Source organism: Pterocles gutturalis, unplaced genomic scaffold (genome assembly GCF_000699245.1).
Source record: "Pterocles gutturalis isolate BGI_N339 unplaced genomic scaffold, ASM69924v1 scaffold20289, whole genome shotgun sequence".
NCBI lineage: Eukaryota > Metazoa > Chordata > Aves > Pterocliformes > Pteroclidae > Pterocles > Pterocles gutturalis.
In genome coordinates, this window is record NW_010133701.1 from 5,080 (window position 1) to 16,817 (window position 11,738).

General features: G+C 37.7%; 1 protein-coding gene across 1 annotated transcript; it reads left to right on the forward strand.

The window, feature by feature from the left end:
• Positions 1 to 326: 326 nt before the first annotated feature.
• GLIS3 (GLIS family zinc finger 3) lies at positions 327 to 7,155 on the forward strand (the record flags this gene model as incomplete). The annotated part of the gene is made up of 2 exons (XM_010081337.1): positions 327 to 490; positions 6,030 to 7,155. Coding segments are annotated over exons 1-2 (1,224 nt in total), but the record flags the coding sequence as incomplete, so codon positions are not given.
• Between the last annotated feature and the right edge of the window lie 4,583 nt (positions 7,156 to 11,738).

Consider the following 11,738-nt stretch of genomic DNA (forward strand, 5'->3'; position numbering starts at 1 on the left):
TCAGCTGAGGGCTGCTCTTCTTTTACCTGGAGTCTTCCAGTGGTGTTTTTTCTGGTGTTTACCCGTGATGCTTGGTCTTTAGTTTAGGTACTACAACACATGCTTTAAACATGCATAATTTGTTAATTCTCCTTTAGAATATTGCTTTTTATGCTTGGAGAACTTTGCAAAATCTGTGTGTTGGTCCCCGTTTTTGTCCTCATATGAAGACACTCAATTCCAGTCACTTTTCCTGCCTTGCAAAGTGATGTGAGTTCTGTGGCCTCATCATGGGTTCATGGCAGATGAATACTAACTTGCCTTGTTTATTTTTAGGAGGTCTTGGTAAAGGACCCCAGTGCAAGTCCATTGGAAAAGGCAGCTGCAACCATGTAGTAGACACCAGCAGTCCCATGACAGTTCAACAGCTGAGACCTGTTTCACCTCCTTCCAATCAGGTTTCAACAGCATGCAGCCAGATCAGCCTGAGTGCTTCTCCATCAGATACAAGGTCCTGAGTTACTTTTTTATATTCAGTACTTTTAAAAGAGGGTATTTTAATTCTCCTGTAATTTAAATGCAACCTTTATGATTATTAGAATGGCCTAAATGATGCTCTGTTATGCCATGGGAAGTATAATTCAACCTAATTTAATTCACATCAGCTTTAATCATACTGTTTGGATCATTCAAATCATGGTGAAATCTGGCCATACATTTTCTATGTTATATAAGTCTTTTTTGTTAGATAAATATTTTTATAGTCACTTAACTGTATTTTTGCACTAAGGACAGGAAGTGTTATGGAGGATGAAAGCGGAAATAGTCCATGTTACATCTTCAGGGGCAGTGACCTGTTTTGAGCATACCATAGGGCTAAGCCAGTTGTAGTGGTGTCTGCCAAGTAGCACTAATGTCAGACAAAATAAATTTAAATGGCCTGCTAACGTTCCTCTCTCCTCATTAAATACCTTTGCTTTAAAATTGTTTACTTGTTTACATAATTAAGTTAATCAAATCAATTGTTCCCAGTCTGCGCTGAGCCAGCAGTTGACTTTATCTGTGTTAGACACATGTCCCTGAAAACTTGTACATTTTCCTAGCTCTGGTGTGTAGTTTAATAAAAACTATGGCCTCTCCCTGTACATGTTGCATTTTTATATCACTAAACGACAGATGAATATTTGTTAATTAATGATTAAATGCTTAAATAACTTCTGAGATTATGGCTAATGAAGGGAAAATAGTTATTTGACAACCTCCCTACATATACATTAAGCACATCCCTGGATATTAGTTAAACATACAGTGAGAAAACATTCCGGTGTGTTATTTCACTTTTGTAGATGTGACTCGTGCAACAGTTGTCTACTGAGTTGAAACATAATTGTTCTTATTTACAAAAGGCCAGAAAAGTCTTTATTCTCAAAACAGTTGTACTGTATCACTTTATTACAAGTCAAAGAGTGTTCTTGAAATAGTTGAAATTGGTGTTATGTAACTGGAAGAAAACCTTGCTTTACTCTACTGTAAGGTAGTTTGTGACATTTCTGTCACTTCAGTTGTGAAGACTGAGTCCCCTGTGAAAATTTACAAAATTAATTATGCTTCCTAAGAAAATGTGTCAGGGAAAACCATTCAGTGCAAAAGGTAAAGACAAATCCAGAGACATGCCTTTGAGACAGAGCAAAACTGATGATATAAGAATGTCATTAATTAATTATTACTTAATAAGTTTTAGGTGTGCCTGTATGGTTACACCATAGACTTTTATCTGAATGTGTGGTTGGGTATACTGTGTCAGTACTGAGTTATACATTTTTGTTTTTATTTTAAAGAAACATTTACTAAGGGCGAACTGAAGTTGAAACTCTGGCAGAATGGAGGCTGTAGTGTCACTAGAGTGTCTTTTAATGATTTATCAATGAAGATGTTATAAAATCAGTTTGTCACAGAAAGAATGTCTATTTCAGCAATTTTGCCCTCACATTGACTATTTAATAGGGCAAAACAAGTTTAAAGTCAGATTTTAATTCACAGATTGTTGAAACACTTCCCTCCCCCCCATCCAATTGCTTCAGCAATAAACTGCATGGGTCTAAAGTGGTTGCCTAAACTGACTCCATAATCTTTCACAGGCTGAGGGCCTTCTCTGGATTGTGTCTCTTACGGGTCATGAAGTGTGCTGTGGCAGCTCAGTCCAGACCAGTTTATTTGCTGAACTGACCCAAACCAAAATGTCTTGTCCCGATTTTTACTGATGGAAGAAAGAAAAAAGTTGGCAAAATTGGACTTTTGCTACAGATATCATCAGATTTTGGTATATGGACCAGGAGGGAGAAAACCTTTCCCATCTTTTCTGACAATTTCCCAAAAACTTTCTCGAAGTATTTAGTTACGCCACATTAAACCAGATGTAATACTGCCATTTACTTTGATGCAGGTCAGAAAAGGACCTAGGAAAGAGCAACGGGTTCTTGGCTAATAAAACAGAAGACTATACAAAAAGATAAGAAAGCATAGTTTTGACTCTTCCATGTTTGTGTTTAAGATTCTGGGTTACACTTGACACTGTGACCTTTGTTCACAGAGGGCAAATAGAAAATAATTGCAGGAATCTCTTGTAAATGTTCGTAAAACAAATGTTCTGGTCCAAACTCAAACTGGTTTAGATTACAATAAGCAGATGTGCCAATTAATACCATCTGAGAATCCAGCACAGTGGTATAGCTGGCCCTTCGTTTTCATATTAGGTTTTATTTTCCCCCAGAAGACTACTTAGTCACAGTGTGGGATGGGTTTTAAAGAAATTTTATTTTTTGGGGGAGCTGGACTTTTTGTTACTTTTGAATTTAGAGGCTTAAGTGAGAGCCAGACTTCTTCAGATTATCTGACTCTCACTGCATACTTGAAATTCTGGGACAGCTATTTATTTTTGTCCTGTTATGAGGACTTTTAAAATGCAGTTTTGCTTCAGCTTCACTGATGGGTATGTCCTTTTGTGTTAGGCATTAGTAGCCTTTTGAATGGCACTCGTCCTACTATGTATCTGATTAAATTCTTGACATTACAAAAATATACTTGTAATATTGATACATGATTTTTTTCACTACTTACCAAAGAGAAATTAAAAATCTAAACCATGAAACTGGCAAAAACCCCCCTCTTTATATTTTCCAGATATAAATATATATATAGTCTAGCATGAAAAAAATCAAACTTTTGCTCTGTTGAAAACTGTGGATCTGTATTTGGGGTCACAGCATACTAACATGACTTAACTGCCCTGTAATGAACTGTGCTTTAACAAAACCCATTGATAACAGACCCAACAGCCTGAATCAATTTTTTTTCACAAATAATTATCCTTTTAGATCTAAATCTTACACAAGATTGACCTGATATAGCAATCCCTTTTTTTTCTCATTTCTCTCAATGCAAATTGTAGTCCTCATTTGTGACTAGTTGTGCTTCTCTTCAGTGCTCTCTTTTGAAAGTGCCATTTAAACCCTGATGGAGTAACATAACCTCTGTAACAGTACCTTATACTGACCTTCAATCTGAACAAGATGTTTCTTACTCTGATACAGCAAATCAACCACCCATTACAAAGCAAGTATCTTGAGCAAAGGAGCAAGGCTGGGTATATTTAAAGCTACATTATCACTGTTTGTGAACTATCTCACTGTGTAAACATAGCACCTGCAAACTGCCTCCTCCCTCAGCCTGTTCCGAGCTTCTCCTGTAGACAAAAAGGGGCTGAGGGGCCAGCCACAGTGCCCTGAGCACCAGCTATCCTTCTCCAGCTCTTTGTCAATGACTGGGTTGTGTTCTTGCAGCACAATCTAGCCCTTAAACTGAAGTCACTGCAAAACAACTTTTATTTCTTCATGTTGGTTTACTGTCAAGTGCTGGAAAATGCTGTAATATTAAGTAGGAGGAAAAAAACCATCACTCAGAGAGCTTATGTGGTAGGCAGAATCAGATCACTGATTTTTCAGCTTTAACTTCTGTGGCTAGAACTGAATGTGGAAAGCTATATACCTTTCTCTTGCCTGAATGACTTTACCTTGTGTTTTCATATATTCTTCCAACCTTGATGATCTAATTGAAAGATAATTCACAGATCTCAGAGGTGAAAAGTCAATTTACCAAGTAAAATAATGGAAATTTGGTAAATATTGCTGTATTCACTGAAGCTATCCCCAGAGCCATTGTTTAGGTTCTGTTCTTGCTCTCTTGGGTTGACCGATGTTTTAAATGGGATTCAGATTCATAGTTTTAGCTTACCACCAATTCTTAAATTAATTAGTTCCATGTAGTTGCAGTCACTCCAGTAGGAATGTGGTGCAGACACACAATGCAGCTATTAGTCTTAACAGATCTGTCCCATGGATTCTTGTTTTCCGAAGCAGTGTCTGTAAGAAAATCTTGCAGGACTTGGAAAAAACTGCAATATCACTTACCCTGAGTAGACATCAAAACTTGCTTCCCTTTAAAAAAAAAAAAGTAAAATAGGTAAAAGTGCCTTCACAAAGGTGCTTGCTATGACTTCATCTGTATCAAGGAAGAGATTTGAAAAAAAATTTTCTTCATAATGCACACTTTCTCTTTTAGAAATTCAAAGTTTGTAGCAATTTAAAACTATGCAGTAACATAATTATAAATAACTGACTGTAGAAACTTACTTTTGTAAATAAGAACACATTATTCCTTGCCTACATGACAGTTCCTTTGGATTATTGCATGTAAATATTTCAATATATGTTTACTTAGAGCTTTAAGAAATATTTTTCAACACGTGTGATTTAAGGTACCTATTAGCACTTATTAGCTGTCTGTTGTTAATTTGCCCTCCTGAAGTCTTTGTACAATAGGAGGAACTATTGTCTACCTTGCTTTTCATGTGAGAAGCTGAGAAGCAGTGATTGACTTGTCCACCTTAAAAAAATTCATTTTAGATTTAGAAGAGAAACCAAATTTCCTATGTACTTGATCCACAGTCAAAATTCTATGCCTCTTCAAAAGTGTGTTGTGAAAATAATAAACCCAGGAATTAACCTCCAAAACATAAGATGCAGAGGCTTTTATGTCCGTGAGATCTTCGAGTTTATCAAGATACATACCTGCTTCTTCCTACTGTTAGAACCCCTTAAAAAAAAAAAATGTTTGGACAGGACATCAAAGTCTGCCAAGATGTGAATTGGAAACATAAAGACATAAATCCACTTGGCCTCTACCCAGCATTTGCAGCCATGAATCAGGGACCCTGATGTCCTTGTGTTTTGTTTTTATACCTTACTGTAGAAAGCAATATTGTTAAGAGCTTATGAGATCTTTTGTTTAAGCTACCGGTAGAACCTTTGCAGCGTAAATAAGTTTCATAGTATTTATGTGAAAAAACAGTGATAACAGAAAGATTATGCTTCCATGAAAAATTTTGATTACTGACTTGGAGGCACACACATCATCAAATTAAAACTAAAAAAACCCCTTCAACCAGTTCTTCTACATTATTAATTTATTTTGTTTGTTTTGTAAAGTTAGATATTATCTGCATTTATAAACTTGAGCTATTTCTGTGGAGAATACTGATTGTATGTATTACAACTGGCAAAGTCATTCAGGTTAAATTTTTATTCTTTATTAATCAGTTTTCTTCCCAGCAAAAATAATAGTAAACTCAAATCAATATGTTTCATGCAAGGCAGGAGCATAATGCTTTGGCTTCAGAAGCCCAAACCTATTTACAGCACACTTGAGGAAAAAGTTTGCATTGATTTCTGCAGTGATGTATCAAGAACCTTTACAGCAACTTTTCTTCAAAATCTTGGTGTTTTAAAGGTGATTTCCTAAGTGACCTTGTTACATATGTATTGCCTGTGTATGCCTGCTGGCACATTAACTGAGAGTGCTCAAGTTGAGTACCTAAAATTAGGGAGAGCTTCTCTCACGTGTGGCCTTTCTTTAATTTCATATGTGTGTGAAGAGAGAAGAACCACTGCTGAATTTTCTAACTGGTTACTTACTTTATTGTGCCTTTATTCCAGGTCGCTCTTGTCATGTGAGTCTCTGGCCTCTACGACATTAAGCTTGTCAGAAAGTCAGTCCACTTTAAGTGTTAAGCAAGAGTGGTTGCATGGGTACAGGACACTTCCTTCTGTTCCTCCTGACCAAGGTTTACAAAATGGCAGTGAGCTAGCAGACTTACTAAATTTTTCACCTGAAACGTCTGTGTCCAGTAAGTGTGTCTCTAACTCGTTACCATCCTACTTACATGTCCAGGAAAATAAGCATTCTCCTTACTCTAGTCCTTGCCATTCCTCAGCTCGGTCTCAGTCAGCCCGCTCCAGAAAGAGAGCACTCTCTCTGTCTCCTCTGTCTGATGGCGTTGGCATCGACTTCAATACAATCATCCGTACATCCCCAACCTCACTGGTGGCCTACATCAACAGCTCCAGAACATCACCAGCAAATGCCTCCCCGCAGCCGGAGGTCTATGGACATTTTTTGGGAGTGAGAGGAAGCTGTATACCCCAAAATTGCTCTGTTCCAACTGCCCAGAAAGGCCTTCTCATGGCTAATGGCAATGTCACCTTCCCAGGGTACATTGAGAATGGGGCTGGTGAGTACCAGCGGATGCAGCAGCTGGAGCAAGCCAACTTGCAGATGGCCGCCACAAGTAACATGGTGATCCAGCATGGTGTGCTGCCCACAGACAGCCCGGCAGTGGGCATCTGGAAAAATGAACAGCTGGCTGACTTCTCAGGCCATGGAGTCGACATGCCCCCTCCACCCCTGCTGCCGCCACCTCCTCCACAAGGGCCACCCCCGCCATACCATGCTCACCAGCACCGGCATCCACACAGCCTCCCCAATTGCATCCATCCCCTGCCTGTGCTTCCTTCTGCGCTGGGCTCCCTGCTTGGTGAAGATGGTGAGCTAGATGATTTCAATGGCAAGCATGGGTGTCGCTGGGTTGACTGTGGTGTGCTGTATGACCAGCAAGAGGAACTTGTGCGGCACATAGAGAAGATCCATATAGACCAGAGGAAGGGAGAGGACTTCACTTGCTTCTGGGCAGGGTGCCCACGAAGGTACAAGCCATTTAATGCCCGTTATAAACTGCTGATTCACATGAGAGTCCACTCAGGAGAGAAGCCGAACAAATGCACAGTAAGTCTGAATTCTGTCTCTCTTACCAGTAAAGGTACTCTATTACTCTCTATTACTTACAAAAATATAGAGAAGTTACAATTCTACCTTTGTTTTTCCTAGTTAATGGTGTGCTTTTTCAAAGTGTGTGAATGAATGGCAGCTCCATCTTTCCCCCTAGACAGAAAGGAAAGGTATTCTTTACTTTGATATGTACCGACAGAGGAATGGACAAAATGTTATTTTCTAAATTTATAAACTTTTACTGTAGACTGTGAAAGTGACATGGTAGACCTTCATAAAGCAAAACTTAAGTACTATCAGTACTTAAGTACCTGCATGAAGGAGGCCTGCAGGAAAAGTGCTGCAGAATAGATGGCACAGTTTCTCCTGAAATATTCTTGCATTGTGTTACTCCTTTTTTATTTGAGGAATTTTCAGAATCTTGCGTAATGTTACCATGAGAAACTGAGAAGAGTTGCGTATTTTTTGAGGCTGTTGTTTGTTTCATTACTAACAAAAACCAGACCCACAGTCCTGTTTCCGTGAATACAGTAGGAATAAAACACGTAACAATTTCTCTGTTCACAGATTCTAGCAGTGAGTGTTCAACCCCCAAAGTCATATTTATCATGCTGTTTTTTGGTCACTGCAAGTCAGTCTCACACATATGTAATCATATCGGGTAACAATCAAGCCAGTAAAACAGAGAATCAGTTTATGTTTAGACTCCAGTGAACCATCTATAATGTCTGTAATTCAGATTCTTGATTGGCTTTACATATAGTTTGTATTTTGGATGACAATTCGTTTGCCCTTACTAAGTGCTTATTTAGTGTCAGTAGAAAGCAGCCTCACCAGTGCTATTTCCAGTCCTCAGCATAACCTAACAAAACAACACATATATAATTTCTAGGAATAACTGCTGATTATTATTCACTTGAAGAAAACCCTTATTTGTTTATATTTTGTGAAAGATAAATTAGTGCTAGAAGTCTATTCCAGAGTGTGCCTTGTTGAATAATTTTCTTACTATGATGTAGATGTTTGCTTGTACAGTAGATAGAGGAAAATTTTTTCTTTCACTTTTGTTACTTGAAAGGGCCAATCTCCTTCAGGGAGAGCGGATATCTCCCCAGATTTCTCTCTTGAAGGACCCAGTAGAGGTTGTGTTACAACACTAGGAAGACTCTTAATGATTCCCTTTTGTCACACCAGAGCCTGAATTCAGGCTCTCTGCTCTCTGAATATATTTTTTTAATTACATAATATTATCTTTTCTGCTATCCAGATATATTGGTTCAGAGTTTACCATTAATTTCAGTTCCTCCTCAGGGATTTCTCATCAGCTTTGTGGGGTCAGAGAAAGAGAAAAAAGAATTAGTAGGAGTCAAGAAAGTAATTTTTCAAGGGAATAGCATGTGAAAAAAGGAGATAGATATCAGCAGATGAGTGAAGACAGACAACAGTATGAAGAAAGAGGGCAGGAATGGTGATAGAGAAAAAAGAAAAAGAGTAATGCAACTACCCAGGGTCTTTCTAGTAGGAGAATTATGATGAGGGGTCCAGTAAGACTGGGGAAAAACACTGTGTTAGTAGCACTCTGTGCTCCCTGCCATGCCTGTTCGGAAAAGATGCTTACAGTGACCTCATGATTATGACGCCTCCTTGAGGAGTTCTTAGCTTTGAAGGAATCATAATTCACTGATGGTAAATATGTTAATGTTTAAGTGGATAACGGACTTATTATGATAACGTTTTTGAGATTACTAAACCTAAACCAAAGTGTGTGCCGAGACATGCTGTGTCACAAAAAATGTGGTGTCTATATTCTCAAAGAGTGATTGCTTTCATAAACATTAACAAATGTGATTAATTTTACCGAACCTCAGCAAGTATTGCTGGATAGTGCCAAGAAGTTCGCATATCAGAAACAGCAGCCACATGCTTATCCTGCTTTCATGTTTAGAAGTGTAACAAAATGTTAGGCCCCCTTTCTTGGGACAAGCATGCAGAGATGGCATTCTTTGGTAGGGTTTGGGTGAAACAGCTTGCAGCTTTTTTCCTTTACCATTTCACAAATGATGTACATTTGGAAAAACACATTTGGCTTTCTAATGCTAAGGTGCCATGGCAGAGAGAGCAAGTCTCTCAGTATATTTAGAAAACTGTACTTCAGCCAGACTTCATACCTTTCTCACCAAGCAGTGAAATTTACTATCATATAAATAAAATTTAAGGTTTTAAACTGAGATTTTAAGTGAGATATTAGGGAGAACACTTTGGGCAAAATGATAATGAAGTATGATTTCTGTAATTAACAAAAAATAATGCAAAAAAATCAGAAACTTTTCACCAAACCTGTTTGAATTTATGCATTTAAGTGATGAATCAAAACAATCCATTCATAATCTTCATTTGTCCACTGAGGGTCTTTTTATAATTTAATCTCTGGTTCTCCGTGTAAGATGCCTCTTTCTCTAAAAACATTGTAAAGAAGAAGTCTACATCCACTGCAGTTTGCAAGCTAATAAGAGGCAGTCTAGTAGACGAAACAGGCAAGGAAGAATGCCAAATACACATCTATTATGTGAACCAACTAGATGTACTACAGAGAATATAGCAGAAGTAATAGGTCTTTGGGAGGAACTATCTTAATGTAATGCATCAAGACATCCTGTAATCAAAGGCAGCCAGTTAGTCACCTTAGTGACATCACACAGTCACTGTGTGAGCATTGTATGTATAGATGGTTCCTAACATTTTGCAAGAGACAATCCTCTTATTAAGTACATATTGCAGTGTGTCCTAGTCAGTATACTTATGCAGTGCTTGTTTCTGTGCAGCTGAGTGTTGAAAGTGTATTATTATATGCTGTGTTGTATATCCCAATGGGTTGCTATGATAGTTCAGCAAACTTTGCAAGGTTTTAGTAATACAAGGTCAGGATTACTCCTAGGTTGTATTATTGTAACACTAATAGAGATAATGAGGAATTAGATGCACAAATAATTATAAGCTGAACTTCATAAAATCATTTTATTCTTCTCTGTTGTTGCTCTGTGATGATGAAATTGTATACTTGAGAAGAGGCTTGAAGAACAGCTAGGACTGCAGTACTGGATGTGCTTATAGTTGAAATCAGAGCCACTTATATTATTCCTTTGACCTCAGCATTCATTTTGCCACATCTGAACTAGTATCTATTTATCTATGTAACAAAAATTTGAAGTGACAAACTATAGCTACAAGTGATACTCTTGTTATTAGTTCCTTCTTGTTCTGGATGAGCAGCCTTCTTCGATTCTGGAAGGTAAGTGTTATAGGGTGAGTGTTAATCAGATAGCAGGACATAAAAACATACGACGATCTTGATAATCAGATCCAAGCATAGCATCAAGCATTCTTAAGGTCAAAAACTCAGAATGTGCTTGTCCCTCTGTACAAAGGTAACTAAGGTGGAGTCAAAAATAATTTAATACTTATCCTGATAGATTTGTTTTGTATTGTTTTTCTGTGAATCAGGCTCTTTTTTTTCCAGCTTTAACTGAATTTGCTCCTGAAGCTGCATGTTCAGATTAAGTCGTGGCAATTTGATCCAATATACTTTCTCTGTGTACTGAAAAACCATGGTGTATTTTTCATTTCTTCCCATTTATAGAAGATGGTTTTTGTTCTAAAAACTGCACTTTAATTTTAAGAAGTGTGACTTTCATGGAGTCCTGCATTTTATTTTATATGGTAAGCCAAAGAAGGTGACTGTGTTTGGCCTTGCTTTATTACATGGAAATTTGTGAAGTTGAAGAGTACCTGCATGCAAGAGGCCTCACCTGAAGCGGACATGTTTGGAACAGGAGTTCACTAAATAGCCGTTAAAATGTGCTGGGTTCCCTTACAGTTCATTAACGCATTTCAGAAGGTTCTGTTCCAACTTACTGCATCTGGAATGCATTCTTCTTTTCAGTGGCCTGGTTGAAAGACTAAAAAAATTATTCATGCAATGGTAATATATATCTAGGGTCTATTCCTAAACTTCTTTACATAGAGTAGGTATGGTGTGTTCATATGTGTTGTATTTATTTAGCATGATTTTAATGGAACACTTTTGAGATTGTTTTTCATTGCTGTACCAAACTATAAATAAATGGTAAACTAAAAAAATGAAGCACTCTTAAAAACCTCATCTACTTGAAATGTGGAATCCCAAATCAAACTTTGTATCTGCCAAAATTTCAAATGCAGAAAATTTTTGGTTTGTTTTGGTTTTTGTTTTGGTTTGAGTTTTTTTGGATACTAGGGTTTTAAACTAGAGATTCAAAGCTGAGGGGCTAATGCTAAGGTTGTGGTCTTGGAGCACGTATGTGTGAAGTGTTTGGAAACTGGATTACTCTCCAAGCCATAAAATCTTTTAGGTAACTTCAACACTTACATACTTGCAGGGTAGATTTCCAAAAGGACTTGGACACTATAAGGATTACCCACTGTTCAGAACGTGAATACACTGGACTCTCCCAATAAGTGGTTGAAATAGGCTTCTTGGACAAAGATATTACCCATACAGCCGGTGCAGTGGTGTCCTCTGTTGTAGAATTATTATCAACTGC